A 17,898-nucleotide genomic window follows, 5' to 3' on the forward strand; every position below is an offset into this window, starting at 1 on the left:
GAGACCTGTTTGAAAACAGACATTTTTGTAATTATAATTTTGGCGATTCTAGTGTCACATAATTGACACTTTAGTTTTAAAGACAAAGTAACTTTTCTTTTTTGGGACAATCCTGCACATTTTACATGCATCAAAGAACTTAAATTACGCTATCACATGTTTGTTCTGGTTTTCCTTATTTGGTCATGTTTCTTGTTCCTGTCCTCAGTTCTATTAGTTCCAGGTGTTCCCCGTTTAATTAGTTTGGTTCCAGCTGTGTGTCATTAATAATTTAATTTGTTCCCAGGTGTGTCCCATTGTGTCATGTGTTTAAATAGTGTTCCCGATGTTTGCTGTCTAACGAATCACCTATGGGAAATAGGTATAATAGAATATAATGTTAAATATATACAGTACAGACCAAAAGTTTGGACATCTTCTCATTCAAAGAGTTTTCTTTATTTTCATGACTATGAAAATTGTAGAGTCACACCGAAGGCATCAAGAAGGAGAGTGATGGGGTGCTGCGCCAGATGACCTGGCCTTCACAGTCACCAGACCTGAACCCAATCGAGAGGGTTTAGGGGTGAGCTGGACCGCAGACAGAAGGCAAAAGGGCCAACAAGTGCTAAGCATCTCTTGGGGAAATCCTTCAAGACTGTTGGAAGACCATTTCAGGTGACTACCTCTTGAAACTCATCAAGAGAATGCCAAGAGTGTGCAAAGAAGTAATCAAAGCAAAAGGTGGCTACTTTGAAGAACCTACAATATGACATATTTTCAGGTGTTTCACACTTTTTTTGTTATGTATATAATTCCATATATAATTCCACTGAAGGCATCAAAACTATGAATGTTAATTGATAGTTTTGATGTCTTCAGTGTGACTTTGATGTCTTCAGAGTCATGAAAATAAAGAAAACTCTTTGAATGAGAAGGTGTGTCCAAACGTTTGGTCTGTATATATATATATATAGTAACATATGGAAATTATGACGAAGGATGGAGATATTTGTTTAATTTTCTAAGGAAAACTGGAATGAAGGATGAGTTTAATAAAGATTTAGTAAGTTAAGAGTGAAACAATAGTTTGCAGTAATGCAATGCCAAATGCAGTAAAAATCCAGCGAAGAGGAGTTCTCTGTCTGCTGTTAAATGTCTTTTAGTTCCTGTGTATGCCTGTTGATTATTAAATTCTATATCTAAACTATTAATCAAAACTCAAAAAATATCTCAAAGATACAAAAAAATAACACCGGGACACAGAGGCTGATATCATATATGATGCAGCAAACAGCTAAACATTTGGACACTGGGTGGATATTGGGTTAATGTCACGGTTGGTAAACCATGATCTCGGGTTGTTCTGCGTCTGCACTGATTAGTTGTGGGCGTCTCCGTTAATTGTATCAGCAACAGCTGCCACTCATTACTCATCTCCTATATAATGGCTTGTCTCACATCTTGTGTTTGTGAGATCGTTGTTTCATGTCGTTGTGTTACCCCCGTCTGGCTTCTGTGTTAGTTTGCATTTGGATGTCTGTGTTTTCCCCAGAACCTCATCCACTCTCCGCACGATCACTCAGCCACGGACACTTACCTTCGGCTCTGTTCCCCGCAGTTCCTGTGCCACTCTCTCCTGCTACCTCACGCTGTCAAGACCCGGACTCCTCACCTACACTCCACTACCGTCTGGATTTCTCACCGTCCACCGTCTCCCTGGAGTGTTATCGCCTCATCGTCTTTGTGTGTCTTTGTATTATATCTCATCATCTCATAAAATCCTGTTAACTCGCTATTGTTTCCGGACTGTCTTTTCAACAGCCATCACAGAACGATCTAACCCAACATGGAAGCAGCGAGCACCAACACCCTCACCGGTTTCATGCACCATAGCGTCAAGAGAATGGAACAGCAGCAGGAGAGCATCTCGAACACCGGACGCGCTGTCCAAGCGCTGGTGGCACAGGTGTCCGTGCTCACCCAGCAGATCCATCAGCTCACGTCTCCCACTGCGCCCATCGCCCCGCCTGCGCCGACCGTTCCCACGGGGATTCCCCAGGACCACTTCCGGCCTGAGCCGCGACTACCGGCACCGGAGAGTTACGCTGGTGAGCCAACTTATTGCAGAACATTCCTTAACAAGTGCTCTATGCATTTTGCCCTGCAGCCCCGTACTTTCGCCGCAGAAGAATCCAAGGTAGCGTTCACGCTCACACTTCTATCAGGCAAGGCTGCCTTATGGGGAACGGCGGTGTGGGAGAATCAACATCCGTGCTGTGCCTCGTTCCACCTCCTATCTGAAGAGATGAAGAGAGTTTTCGACCTGGCCGCGACCGGCAGGGAGGCCGCCCATCGCCTCTCGGAACTCCGACAAGGACATTCATCTGTCACCAAATACTCCATCGAGTTCCGGACCCTGGCGGCCGCGTGCCAGTGGAACGAGGCGGCGCAGTGGGATAGATTTCTGCATGGGTTATCTGACCGTGTTCAGCAGGAGATCTACCTCCTCGAGCTGCCCCCAAACCTCAACCAACTTATTGACCTGGCGTTGCGGGTGGAGGCCAGGTTTAATCTCCTGGGCCGTCAACACAGTCCTTACAGACTACCCTTCTCTTCCGGTAGGGGGCGCTTGAGTCGAGAGAACACGGTCGGTTCTGTCGACGATCACGAGCCCATGCAGATGTGTCGAGCTCGGTTATCCCGGAGGGAGAGGGAATGGTGGAGGTCCCAAGGACTATGTTTGTACTGTGGAGGCGCTGATCATAACAACTACTCTTGCCCGGTAAAAGAGTCAGCCCGATAGTAAACCTGAGGCTACTATCGGGTGGACTGGTTAGAGGGTTCAGGGGTTCCCTTTATTGTTTGGACCGATCATAAGAATTTATAATACATTAGAACTGCTAAAAGACTCATTCCAGGCAGGCTCGGTGGGCACTTTTTTTCGGTCGTTTAGATTTTACCCTATCGAACCGCCCGGGTTCCAAGAATGTTAAACCCGATTCTTTGTCACGTCTTTTTGATCCCTCCGCCCGTCCCGTTACTCCCGAGTGTATTTTGCCTGAGAGATTAGTGGTTTCAGCACTCGTATGGGAGGTCGAGTCGAAGGTCAAGACGGCCTTAGAAGGGGTAACGCCTCCGTCTGGTTGCCCACCGAACCGCTTATTTGTGCCGGAGGAGTTAAGTTCCGAAGTTGTCCGGTGGGGTCATTGTTCCAACATGGCTTGTCATCCAGGGATAAGTAGAACTAATGGGTTGGTTAGACAACGATTCTGGTGTCCACATATGGCTCGCGACGTCCGCGATTTTGTTTTGGCTTGCTCAGTTTGTGCCAGTGGTAAGTCATCTAACCGACCTCCTGATGGGCTCCTTCAACCCCTGTCTGTCCCTTCGAGACCCTGGTCACATATCGCTCTAGATTTTGTTACCGCCCTCCCGCCCTCTAATGGCATGACAGTCGTTTTGACTGTAGTGGACCGGTTCTCGAAGGCGGCACATTTCATTCCCTTGCCCAAATTACCGACAGCCAAGGAGACAGCGGTTACTGTTTTAGATCACGTCTTTCGGCTCCATGGCCTCCCGGTAGACGTGGTTTCAGACAGGGGATCCCAGTTCATATCCAAATTTTGGAAGGAATTTTGCAAGTTATTAGGAGCGTCAGTTAGCTTGTCGTCGGGTTATCATCCCCAAAGCAACGGACAATCTGAGCGAGCCAACCAAGATTTAGAAAGGACGTTGAGATGTTTGGTCTCCAAGAATCCTTCTTCCTGGAGTCAAGAACTCTCTATGGTGGAGTACGCCCACAATTCGTTGCCAGTGTCAGCTACGGGCCTCTCTCCGTTCCAGTGTAGTGTAGGGTACCAGCCACCAGCGTTTCCCAGTCTGGAATCTGAAGTCGCGGTCCCCTCCGCTCACGCGTTTGTCCAGAGGTGCCACCGCACCTGGACCAGAGCCCGTGAGACTCTGCTCCGGGTGAGGGAGCACACTAAGGCCAAAGCCGATCGCCACCGGTCAAAGCCTCCCGTCTACGTCGTGGGTCAAAAAGTGTGGCTTTCTACCAGTAACATTCCATTGCGATCCGTTTCGAATAAACTAGCTCCCAAATTTATTGGCCCGTTTACTATCACCAAGATCATTAGTCCGGTGACAGTCCGCCTCAAACTACCTCCTGCGTACAAGAGGATACACCCCGCCTTTCATGTGTCCAAAATTAAACCCGTGTTTTATGCACGTATTAATCCGCCTACTCCGGTTCACCCGCCGCCGCGTCTCGTAGATTGGGAACCAACATATTCGGTAAATCGTATTCTGGACTCGAGACGGAGGGGACGAGGATTCCAGTATCTGGTGGACTGGGAAGGTTACGGTCCGGAGGAGAGGAGCTGGGTACCTGCTAGGGACATATTGGATCACTCCCTTATTGATGAATTCAATCAGCATGTAGGCCCTTCTGGGAACTCCAGGAGGAGTTCTTAGAGGGGGGATACTGTCACGGTTGGTAAACCGTGATCTCGGGTTGTTTACACTTTGTGGTGAATTCTGTGTGTTCTGCGTCTGCACTGATTAGTTGTGGGCGTCTCCGTTAATTGTATCAGCAACAGCTGCCACTCATTACTCATCTCCTATATAATGGCTTGTCTCACATCTTGTGTTTGTGAGATCGTTGTTTCATGTCGTTGTGTTACCCCCGTCTGGCTTCTGTGTTAGTTTGTGTTTGGATGTCTGTGTTTTCCCCAGAACCTCATCCACTCTCCGCACGATCACTCAGCCACGGACACTTACCTTTGGCTCTGTTCCCCGCAGTTCCTGTGCCACTCTCTCCTGCTGCCTCACGCCGTCAAGACCCGGACTCCTCACCTACACTCCACTGCGTCTGGATTTCTCACCGTCCACCGTCTCCCTGGAGTGTTATCGCCTCATCGTCTTTGTGTGTCTTTGTATTATATCTCATCATCTCATTAAATCCTGTTAACTTGCTATTGTTTCCGGATTGTCTTTTCACCAGCCGTCACAGTTAATCAAAAGCTAAACGCACATAAACTTTGACATCAGTTTTAAAATCTGACAATAACACTCCCCTGTTGGACAATCACTTTGAATATGTGTACAGGACTCAACTCTGAATATGAATTCAGAAACTGTATGTGTTTTTCTGCTTGTTTTTGTTTTACCCTTTATTTTAAGGCCATGTTGATACAGAGTAATTACACCAATAAGTACTAAATAATATTAATAACCTACATGTAATTATAGTAAGGCTTAGTTATTGTAATGTGCCAATATCCTCTTTAAAACATTAGTTCCTATAACCAACACTGTAAGTACTCAAGCAAGACATTTATGAGTCATTTTTGACCCAACACTGACATTTGCTGAACAAATCAGCATTCTTTCAGTTTAGGATTATTGCCTAAATTAAATCTTTCCTCCCACTCAATGACTTAGATACTATGTTATTCATGCATTTATTTGATCGAGATCGGACTATTGCAATCTCCAGTCCCAGGTCCAAAATGGTAGAGCAAGACTTTTAAACGGGATTATTGTTTAATGTTTAATTGTTTAATGTTTTGCCACCACACTATATATCTGAACTTCTTTCTTTCTTACCATAGCACCAATAAGTCTTTTATTGTAACATGACAAAGTTACATGTTACATGGACTTATTATTTTAAACAGCAAACAAAAAAGTTTAAATAATAGGTAACTAATAAATGACCCTAAATCAAACACAAGCTTGGTGGATTTTCTGCCATCACTAAAACAGCCAAAGAGGGACATATTCTCACCTGATTTTATGGAAAGTAAAGCTGGATATGATATGAAATCTGACACTTGAAAAGTATGAAAAATTAAAATGTATGAAAAAATGCTCATAGCTAATGAAGGTGAATACAGGGATCACAAAACAGGGCCTAAGAGTGAACCCTGAGGCACACCGCATGTATAAGCAGCAGAAGAGGAGTTATATTTTTCAATAGCTACTGAAAAGTTATCCCCTTTAAGTCAGACAGAAACCAATTTAGAACCAATTACTTAAAGCCAACATACACTTTAAGACAAAGCATTCAAATTGTGTGATCGCCTGTGTTAAGATCAAGAAGAACCAGAACAACACAGTTATCAGACTGATGTCTTTCTTTCTTTCTTTCTTTCTTTCTTTCTTTCTTTCTTTCTTTCTTTCTTTCTTTCTTTCTTTCTGTCTGTCTCTTTTGGTATTTGGGATATACCTGACATTAGTTTGAAATAAAAGATGTGAATATGAAGATATGAAGATATGAAGATATGAAGAAGTGGAAGTAAATGGAACAAAAAACATAGCTTGTCTGACAGTTATTTATTTATTTCTGTATTCCGCTCCAAAGTGAGCTGCTGTGCTTTCTATATTCTGTAAAGGAAGTTACCTTTTACAAAGTATTATTAAATAAAAAAAAAAGGGTTTCACATTACTGGAAGAGAATTGAAGTGAGCTAGATGACATCAATGAATAAATTATGCTTTAACTGAAAAATGTATTGTTTACTATTGTCCTCTTTCTAGAGCTGCTTTACAATTGAATTTTGTTTGCATTATTGAAACCTAATTTTTCTGTTTACTACTGTAAAGTTGCTTTAGTATAGAGTGCTACATAAGTAAAGGTGTTTTGACTTAAAAGTGCCCCTCTTATGGGTTATGAAATTTCTTATTTGGTTTTAGGAGTCCCCAACAACAGGTTGGCATCCTTGCAACGTCAAGAAACCCTTTCATTGTCTTATAATATGCATACTTTATATTACCTTATTTGCTTAACGACTCCCAAACAATTCGCTCAACAATTACATTTTTCCAAACACCTCCTTTGTTCGACGCTAATCTGCAATGATTGGTCGACTGATCTGATTGGTCTCATTTCCGTTTTCATCACAAAAATACATAATAAGGGCACTTTAAATTAATTACAAATGAACAGGACACTTATGAAAGGTTCAAGTATGCAGAGTAAAAAGGCAACTCATTAAGTGAGCATGTGTTCATTGTTTTTTATTTTAATCAGTTGAACTGTATGTACACTATCACTAACTTGGAGTCATACTTTAAATAACAAAGAAAATGAATTTAAAAAAATGATAAGTTAACACTTAGGATACTACTATTAGATAATAATAACACAATACTGCAGAAATACTGTGCTAAACATGCAAAGGCAGAATATGCTTTAAGTTTTAAAGTAAATGAATAAGAATTAGCAGTGTGTACCGTAGCTGATGAGGAGGAGGATGAAGGGCTTGTTGCGCACAAGTCTTACAACTGAAGCCAGGTATGAGTACTGTGTGGTGGGCATGTCTCCGAGCACCACCTGAGCCATAGACGGAGGGATTTCAGGCTTTTCCTGAAAAACTGAATGGTGAATTCAAAAACTTGATTACCACAAAAGAAACTGAAAAACACAACTCTTAACAGTAATTGATTAAAACAGAAATGGACATTATGTCAGTCAACATGACCTTGAGTCAACTGCAATCAAGGATATCATCACAGGGCAAAGCATTGAGCCTTGAACATGAAATATGAAGTGCTTGTAAACACCACTTATGTAAATTTAATTCATTCAGACATAAAACTGGATTTATTGGATGATTTCCAGTGAAACTGGTTCTGCTTGTGATTCCTCCAAGAAGTCAAAGCCAAATCATATAATCAGTTTCCATATACTTCACTACTTCAGAAGACACAAATGACTTTAAAAGCAAATCTCAAGATGGATCTAAGAATTATAGTAATAGATATAGAGAACCAAAAAATAAATAAGTAAATGCAATAATGAGAATTAAAGAAGAAATGATGAATCAGTCAAATACTATGCATGTATGCATATATATATATTTAAGCAGGTTTTGGCATCCATTAAACTGGTGACATGAGTGTATGAATTAAAATATTATTCCATAAAGTATTGTGGTGCACTCACATTTTTATGTTAAAGAGCAGAGTAGGTTTTATTAACAGATTGTACATGATGATTAAAAACGTTTGTCACTACACCAGTCCTGTTGGCTTTTCATTTATGCTGCTGGAGTGGATGTTCTTACCAAACACGACCAGCAGAAAGATGAGGCTGGCCACAGCGGCTGTTATGTAGAACATGATGCTGATGTGTTCAGCCAGTTCATTCATGTCATCCACGTTGGGCACAAGTATCGGCGGGATCAAGAAACCAATAGCAATGCCAAGCTGAAGGGGAAAGACATAAGAAATCAACTGCAACATAATCTCAGTCTCACTGACCTAAAAAAATTAAAAAGTTATTGTCTGGTTTTGTATCTTCCAGGATAAACAGCACGGCTCATGTTAACAGTCTGCCTGGATCATTTTGAATTTACATGCACAGGAGGTATTTTTTTACAACTTTTCTAACCAAGTCACAACACATATGCACATTAATTTGTTCTTAACCTTGTTAACACATTCATGAATTTGGAGGATTCTAAATGTGCGACTGCATGCCCAAAGTTAGTCATTTGCATTAAACACACCTAAACATCTCTATTTTCATTTAGTGCAGACCCGGATCACATCCTCTTAATAGCCATCTGTATATATGTGTATATCTGTGTTATTATACAGCGTAATCTAACTTTCTGGTTACAAGAATGCTGCTTGAAAACGCTGATGAATCGTCTAACTAATGAATGTACAATGTTTTGATTTTTACTCTCGAATTAACCTAATTTGCATCCTTCTGATTTTCACAACTTGCTTGGGATTTTATTACGCTGCCATTTCTATGAAAAAAAAAAAAAAAAACCTAGCTATTGCATCGACCTCTTGATTTTTTTAAAGTCTTTAGGTTTCTATGCTTAACGTCAAAATGCATATCCTTACAGTCTATGTATGCAGAAATATTCGGGGAAAACCTGAGCTTTTGGAGTAATCTAGTCTATCTGATTTATGTAACTTAGAAGGCAGATTTTTTTCCGTGTTTCTGTGGCAGTGCAGAAATGCGCTCCGTGCGCTTTTACGCACCTGGTTTCCAAACACGCCGATGGCGCAGGCGGTGGACACTTCATCAGAGCCGAACCACACGGACGCCACCTGAGACGGCATTCCCAAAATGAACACCTGCGCAAAGGAACAGGCGAACTGTCCGAGCATCGTGACCCAGAACAGGTTCTGCTGGACGCTGGCCACTTTGATCCAGGTTCCCACGCAGTTGATCGAAGCTGCGCACAGAGCGATCACCCGCAGCCCCTTCCTCTCCAACAGCCATGTCACTGGGAAGATGAAGGGGATGTAAGTCAGCATATAGATCATTGACAGCCAGTCGATGGCGAATGAAGAGACGCTGTAGAACTTCATGAAGATGTTGTTGATGATCCCATACTGGATCCACTGGAACGCGTTGCACAGTGAATACGAGCTAAAGAGCAGCAGAATGAGCCATCTCCTCCGGAATAAACGAGTGTTATATACAGTGTTCGTATCTCTGCATTCGGAGATTTCAACCTGATCAAAGTTTCCATCTGTGTTTTTTGTCTGTTCTGTCTGAAGAACGTCTTTTCCAAAGAGGTTGCCGCTATTTTCGCACATTTTGCGCTTTGAGTTCTACCTTCAGTCAATCCTGCTTCATGAATTCAGAATCGTGTCCTTCTGTTGTATATGATGAAATATTCCAGAGGCAGAAGAAGTTCCCAAGAGTCTTTAAACATCCGGACTGACTTCGTTTCCACCGAGAATATAAAGATTCAGAGCAAAGGTGAAGACAGAATCACATACCCCTCCAGGAAACAACTCAGTCACATCTCTCTCTGATTCATGCGTGCGAGCTTCAGACTCCACATCATCATCATCATCATCATCATCATCATGACACGAGAGAGAAACTCTAGCACGTGATCATTAGCTCCTGCTCAACCCAACATATTATTATAGAAGAGTTGTTATTGAATATTGAGTATCAGGCTGTACTGTAATGTATATAGTGTCCATTAGGCGAATACTTGGGGCCCCAGAGCCCTCTGCTGGTTACAAACATAAAAAAAAATCTGTCTCAGTTTGTTCTGTTTCTTCATGTTATTCCAGACTGTCTGATCTATCTATCTATCTATTACAAATCAGGCTTATTGAACATTCATATTTATAATAAATAACTAAATAATAATTTTTTGTTGTTATTGTTTGGTGGTGCTGATAAAATGCTAATAAAGACCAGCTGTAGGTCCTGCTCTTACTGAAAACAACTGGAAAACACAGATCCAGTTTACTCAGTCATATAATTTATCATCTACTCAACAAAACTGCGTTTCTCTTGTGATTTCTTTGCTCTTAATTTCTTAATGTAATTCTCGAAAATGTGCAGTCTACTCAATTTAATTAAGTGCAAAGAATAAAATTGCATTTTTTTTTTAATTCAGACCAAAGCGAAAAGACCAACAAGTGGGTGGGCAATATACTGAAGTCAACATGAAACTGCTTGGGATTTGTTTTAAAAATGTCTTGTTTCAATGATTCAGAGACAACTCTTTCTTTTGAGAGACAATCACTTTATACACTGTACACTTTCAGATTTCAACTTTGCAGGATGTTTTCATTCACTTAGAGCTGTGTTACACACTGCATGAAAGGTAATTTTAAAAAGGGGTCATATGATGCGGTTTCAAATTTTTTATTTCTCTCTTTTGAGTGTTGTCATGATCCTGTCTCTCTCTCTCTCTCTCTCTCTTTCTCTCTCTCTGTCTCCCTCTGCTGTTTCTCCTCTCCTGTCTCCCTCACTCTTCGTTTCTGTTTCACAGCTGTCTTCACTTCTCATTAAGATAATTTCCCCTCCACCTGTTTCTCATCCTGCCTCATTATCATGGCTACTTCTACCCTCTCGTTTTCTTGTCTCTTTGTCAGATTGTTGTCTCCAATTGAGCATCGGTCATTGGCGTCTACACATTCAGTTGGTCTTGTCCTGTCTCGTCCTGTCTCGTCGGGGTTTGGTTAGTTGATCACAACCACTGCCGGAATTACTCTGTGCTCACCATTTCCACCCACAGAACCTTACCTGCTGTTTAACGCCTCGGCCTCCCCGCTCTGCGAGCTCCGGACGCCGGTTCCTCCGTGAGCCCTGTTAAGCCTCCGCCTCGCCAGTCTGCTGGTCGTTCCAGCCACAGAGGTCATCTGAGTTTATTTGTACAACCCAGTCTACGGGTCATCCTCTGTTTCATCCTTTTCCCCACGCCTTTGTTGGATTTACCTGTGGCTTGACTTTGTTTATTTAAAGACTGTCGTTTTGCCCTCGCATTTGAGTCCTCTCTCTCTTCAATACCCATCACAAGTGTTGCTCTTGGCACATAAAGAAGATCTGTAAAGTTGTGAAGTCTAAAGTCTCAAATTCAAGGAGATTTATAAAGTTAAGATGCAACCACACCCTCTTAAACAGCTCATTCTAACACAGGGAGATTTGCCTTACGCCACCCAAATGTTCACACAAAGAAAGAAGTTTAAACTTTTATTCTTGCTGTTGCTGCCATGAGACACTTTGTTTCGCTGTGAAAGCAAAACTACTTTGTTTGGTCTTCCAAAAGAGGACACAAATTGAAATCTGTGGTTAAGTTGTATTTACAGCACTTTTCCAGAACAGTTCATGTACAATTGAGTGGGTACTGGTAGTTATTCTCATTTAAAGTGAATTTGCCGGTTGGCAACAGATCCACAGTGAAGTGTCCGGTTAGAGACTTATGCAGGATTTCAATTTAATTCAAGTTTATTTGTATAGCGCTTTTTACGATACAAATAATTGCAAAGCAACTTCACAGAAAATTCAGTTTCTACAATATTTTGTAGTAGCTTATAATTGGTGACTGTCAGTTTATGTGCATATGACAGGAATTGTCTGAAAAATGAATACAAGACATTTACATTTACATTTATTCATTTAGCAGATGCGTTTATCCAAAGCAACTTACAAATGAGGACAAAAACAACAAAAAGAGGAATGATATATAAGTGCTATAACAAGTCTCAGTTAGGTTAACACAGTACACGTAGCATGGGCTTTTAAATAATATAATAAATGAATAAAATGAACATGTTCCTGGAGAGAAGAAGAAAATATCAGTATGTCATCCAGGTAGACATAAATGAACTGATCTACCATGTCTCTCAACACGTCATTTACTAGTGCTTTAAAGACAGCAGGGGAGTTGGAGAGCACGAAAGGCATGACCAAATATTCAAAATGGCCCCTGGGGATATTAAATGCTGTCTTCCATTCATCCCCCTTCCTTATGTGAACCAAATGATATGCATTACATAAGTCCAGTTTTGTAAATATTGATGCTCCCTGCAGCCTTTCGAAGGCTGAAGACATCAACAGCAAAGGATAGGTATTCTTCACCGTGATGTTGTTCAGGCCTCGGTAATCAATGCAAGGTCGCAGAGATCCATCCTTCTTACCCACAAAAAAGAACCCCGCCCCCGCTGGAGAAGAGGAAGGGCAGATTAACTCGGAAGCCAGAGAATCAAAAATATATTTCTCCATGACCTCCCTTTCAGGAGTAGAAAGTGAATATAACTTGCCCTTAGGTGGAGACGTACCTGGCATAAGGTCTATAGCACAGTCATAGGGATGATGGGGTGGAAGAGAAGCAGCCGGGACTTACTGAACACCCCCTTCAGGTCGAGGTACTCCTTGGGCACGTTAGACAAATCCACTGTCTCCTCCTGAAACACAGAACTAGACACAGACGAATGAGCAGACACAAGACAAGAGGCATGGCACTGATTACTCCAGGTGGAAACGGAGCCTTGGCCCCAGTCCACCCTGGGATTGTGTTTGAGAAGCCAGGGGTGCCCGAGCACTATGGGGCTTAGGGGAGTGTCAGTGAGGAGGAATTCCAGTGTCTCAGTGTGGTTACCCGCCACCGTCAATGTGATGGGATCCGTGGTGTGTGTGATGGTGGGTAATGTCTGACTGTTGAGAGCGTGGACTGCAATGGGTTTGTGGAGTGAAGTGATGGGTATGCGGAGGTGATTGGCCAATGCAAAGTCCATAAAGTTACCCTCCGCTCCGGAATCCACCAGGGCTTGGCCATTGTAAGAGCCAGTTTGCCCATTGCAATCTTCCCGGAAGAAGAGTCCTTCCTACTGCCGTGCTTGATCTTCTTAGTGGACAGCGATTGAGGAAATGCCCCGCCGCGCCGCAGTAAAGACACAGTCCCTCAGTTCGTTGACGCTCTCTCTCCTAGTCCAGAGAGCAGTGGGGACATAATTATGGATTATAATGACTTAAACTGTCTTTTTATGTGTTGTGTTGCATTGCGCTGCATAAACATTAAAACATGTCTGCATTTGTGATTGGAGAAACAGGAAACAGTCCTCAATAAAATGTATTGCCCACATCTGTATATTTGTGTTGAACTGTTCTAGAACAGTGTTGTAAATACAACTTAACCACTGATTTCTATCTGTGTCTTCTTTCGGAAAGAACAAACAAGTTTTGCTTTCACAATTAAACACACAGCATCTTTACAACATGGTGGCAGAATCAACAGTAAGAATCAAACATCTGGGCAGCGTTATGGAAATCTTCCCACATCATGAAATAGTCATGTGGGGGCATGTTAGAACGAGCTGTTTTAGGGGGTGTGGACGAGTCTTAACTCTTATTAAGAATATCTCTTTGGGTTTAAGACTTCGGTCTTTGCAACTTTATGGATCTTATCTATGCACAAACAGCTTGTAACACTCCAAAGTAAAAGGAAAACCTGAAATTGCAACATATGACCCCTTTAACAAAAAGAGATGTGAAAAATATGCAGACTTGGGGGGCGCCTGGACTGGGATTGAGAACCACTGGTATTGTTATTATATTCAGTAATTATGTTCCCACTGGATGCAACAAATGGCTCGATTGTAATGGGTTTTATTGGTTTATTGGTTTGTGTTCTGACCAGGACACCATCACAGTAATATGTTCAGGGGTGTAACATTTCCGTCACATGCTTGAGGCATCTGGCCAATTACAACTCACTGGATAGCTGGCCAGTCAGAGCACACCTCGCTTTTCAGACCGATGAGCTTTGTAAAAAATGACGCATTTCAAAAAGCTTACTAATAGCCTATGCATTATTATTATCTAATTAATAATTGCTCAGCATTTAAGTAAATTATAAAGCTGTATTCCAGACACACTAGGATGCATATAATGACGATTTATATTTCAGAATCGTGTGGACGGATTTCACAGGAATTTGCTTCTGTGTATGTTTGTGTCATGTTTGTACGGTGTTGTAGTAACATGAATTGGGGTAGTCCAGAGAGCAGCATATTTGGTAAATATTTTAGAAACAACAGATATTAAATGGATACAAACAGATCTAAAAATGAAGGTAAAACATTGTGTATACACTATATGGAAAAAGTGTTGGGACACACCTGTTAATTACTGAAATCAGCCTTTATACAGACTCATTATCCCAGTTGTATAAAATGTAGCACCTGGCCATGTAGTCTACAGTTACAAACATCTGTGAAAAAAGGGATGTTCTGCGGAGCTCAGAAAATTCAAGCATGGTACTGTGATTAGATGAATGTGCCGCAGGAGCTTACACTTTTGGGTGATTTTAAGCTTCAGAGTGCATCAGTATCAACTTTTGTTGAAATCAGCAAACATGTATGAGTGACCTGTACATTAATTTAAATACTTCTCTTACAGTCTCTCTCAAATCTGTAAATCTAATAATGGGACTGGGAGGGAGTCACTGTGAAAAGACAAAAGGGAATGAAGAGAACACAGAGAACGATGGACTGGTGGAACATTTATGGCAGAGGTCATGGAAAGAAAACAAAAACCATGACATAATGGAGAATAACGGAAAACAAAATGTGGAAACTGAAGATATTCACATTTCCAGATCCCGATGACAGCTAATTCAAATCCCAGTCTGGAAAATGGAATTGAAAATAATGCTGTACACAGTTTTCTGAAATTTTTGCAGAAATGGACCAAAAGGCCTTCCATCAGCTTCTAGAACATTGTTTGATACTCCCAAAAACATTAAAAATAAATTTAAGAGAGAGAGAGAGAAAGAAAGATAAAATGGTAAATGGTAAATGGACTGCATTTATATAGCGCTTTCAACAGACCACATGGCCATCCAAAAAATTAAAGCAGAAGTCAGGAATGGAGTAAAAAACACCTCACCTTTGTGGAGACAAAAGAGAGAATGCATGTGTCAGAATTGAGATCTTGGAATCTCTTCTAGCTCAAAAGTTCCAATGCATAACTGTGTACTGAAAAGCTGAACATCTGAGACTAAGAAATGTATTCCCAGTGGCCATAACATGTGGAAACTCTAAGCCACAGTTTAGGAAATGATGAAATTGGAGAGCGAATGTCTGTGGTACCAAGAAAGACACATGCCAGTTCAATTTAGTGGAATCATCTGTGATGCCAAACCTGCCAAGGCCTTCATCAAATAATTGGATCTTAATATGTATGCATGGACCGAAAGAGACAAGGATGTCTGCAGGACACACAGCTGTTTTAAGCAACAAACATGAAAATCTCAGAAGCAGAATTTGCCAAAAGCCTCAGGGGACTGAACGAAACTGACAGATGGAAAGCGACTGAGTTCAGACAATTAAAGCCGTTCACAGGAAAGATTGTTCTGGGAGGTCACATTACAGAGAACTCTTTAAAGAGGGGTTCTCTGTTTACAGATGTATTACAGATGATGCAGTCCAGTTTGAGGCTCTGAATGAGTGCAGTGCCTTCACATTTCAAAGCTGAAAAGAACAGTTCAGTCTGCGACATCTAAATTGTTGCAGTCTGTAAAAAAATCTATATACATACTTCATTTGACTGTTATATTAATGTCTGCGCTGCTGTAAGGGGGTTTCTAATGCAGCTTCAGGCAAGTCGCTGTAAATTTGACATCTTTCTCTCATCTGACAGCTGCGATAAATCTCTTTCTATTTTTTCTCTTTTGTAAAGTCATGGTAATGCAGTTATTAAAAGAGCATTAGATTTTAGCCACTTTTTCAGCACCTTCTGGTCAACAAATAATTTTTAACATATACTTTAAAAAGTCTTATTTAAAGAGTTATAAGGCAGGAACACTGCAAACTTCTATTTGAAGCAAAAATAAATCTATAGACAAAAGACAAGACTGAGAACTGAATGGCTTTAATCGGGGAAGGAACTACAATTCCACAAAGTATTGGTGGAGAAATATAAAGCTATTCATTTAAAGTAGTTGAATAAAATCTATATAGATAATAAGTATATTGTCAACTATGCATATACAAATATATAAGTATGTTCCCTGCAGAGCTCTTTAGCCGAGATTGACTCTGATTGGCAGGAATTCTTTAAATCTTTAAATTTCCCATAATGGCAGTTGCAGAAGAGAACCCATGCATAAAATATGACTAGAAAAAAAAAAGGTTTGCACATCCCAGAGTCATTAGTGATTCCTCTTCAGGAACTCGAGCTGCGTCGAGAACGTTTGGGGAACGTGTCCAGTGTGATGTCTCTGAATAACATGTATAATCAGTCCTAAAGGAAGGGTGAGACGTCATAGGCGGGTGACGTCAGAGACCAGGAAGCATAAAAGCATGAGCGGCGAAGCCGGTAATCAGCCTTGTGTCTTCAGCAAGCGCTCTGTGTGTGTGTCAGTCGCTATCTGTTTCTGAGTCTTATTTAGTGTCGTTTGTCCACTGATAAACTCCATTGTCAAAGCCTCAATCAAGAGAAGTTTTGGGCGAGAGCAGGCAGCGCTCAGGCTGTGTGTTTTTCCCTGCAAAAAAAAGAAAAGGTAGGGACACACACAGCCTGTGGGTTGTCTGCTTGAGAGTGAAACGCTCTGAGGAGTGTGTCCGTGCATGTGATCTTGCGGTCGCGGTCTCGCTGGTGCCGAGGCATTGCGGCGACCGCGATAGCGGGAATCGCACATGATCTGGCGAACGGGTTGGAGACGGCTTGTCCTATCTCCACCCGTGTTCACTAGATCTAGAGCTCGTTCTCGAGGCTTGGAAACCAGCGCTGCAGTTTCTTCACCCTCTGAAACAGCTCGCTGCAGCATCCATCTTTCTTTTATGTATATAAAAGACATGCACGCTGCCGAGGCAATGCGTCTATTACTTTGTTTCATTTTTATGTGAGTTTTTTCTACACCAGACTGTATTGACAAGTCTGGTTGCTGACTACATTTAATTCTAAGGAATAAAATTACATTTTTCTGACTATGTGAAGTTAGATGTACAGGGGCTCTAGGGATGCCGTTTCTTGTGTGAGAACACGTGTGTACCTCTCTTCCTCTGAGGAGGTTGAGGTGGTCAGGGGCTCCCGGAGCGGAGCAGACGCTAGAGTCAAAGTGGCGCGCCCAGGCCAAAGGCTTCTAGTGGAAAGAAGTTCTACGGACCGTTGTTTTCGCTGGATAGCCTTCATCATAACGTCTTGACGCCTAGTCCTAGGACGTTTTGAGGGCCAGCTCCCTCTGGGGAAGAGTGGTGTACACTGCATTACATGGTGCCCGTCTCTCCTCAGTGCCCTCAGGAGATCGTTCTGCCAACCCTGCCGGTGTTCCAGGGAGCGCTTCTCTCAGTTACCGCTCGGAAACGTAGCGGTGCTGAGAGTCTTGTTACCCCTACGGATGTCTCTAGAGCAGCTAATAAGGTCGTCCCCTGCCGGTCCACCACTTCAGGGCACCGAGCTAGTGGCTCTAGGCGCACCAGAGGCCAGTCTCGTGAGACTGGTTCCCTTAGGAGGTCACAGGGCAGTGTGGGATCCCCTGCCAAGTGTACTTCTTGGGGTCCTGCCCCGAGCAGGCTCTGGTCTAGTCTTCCTAGCAGACAACGTGGGTATGAGGACCGTCGTTTTTAGGAGACTTCAGCTACGAGAGTCCTGATGCTGCGGCTCAGGACCTCGGAAGTCAGGCCCCTCTGAGGAAGA

At 42.1% G+C, this 17,898-nt stretch overlaps 1 protein-coding gene across 1 annotated transcript in view; it reads right to left on the reverse strand.

Annotated features, from left to right (window-relative positions):
- The window catches only part of LOC113116942 (FLVCR heme transporter 2), a 40,501-nt gene extending 30,732 nt beyond the window's left edge, over positions 1-9,769 (reverse strand). The window contains exons 1-3 of the mRNA XM_026285249.1: positions 8,985-9,769; positions 8,051-8,192; positions 7,218-7,358 (exon numbers count right to left, since the gene is read on the reverse strand). Of these exons, the coding sequence (XP_026141034.1) occupies positions 7,218-7,358; positions 8,051-8,192; positions 8,985-9,548 (847 nt within the window). The 5' untranslated portion in view covers positions 9,549-9,769. The remainder of the gene's footprint in view (positions 1-7,217; positions 7,359-8,050; positions 8,193-8,984) is intronic.
- Between the last annotated feature and the right edge of the window lie 8,129 nt (positions 9,770-17,898).

Source organism: Carassius auratus, chromosome 17 (assembly GCF_003368295.1).
Source record: "Carassius auratus strain Wakin chromosome 17, ASM336829v1, whole genome shotgun sequence".
Lineage (NCBI taxonomy): Eukaryota > Metazoa > Chordata > Actinopteri > Cypriniformes > Cyprinidae > Carassius > Carassius auratus.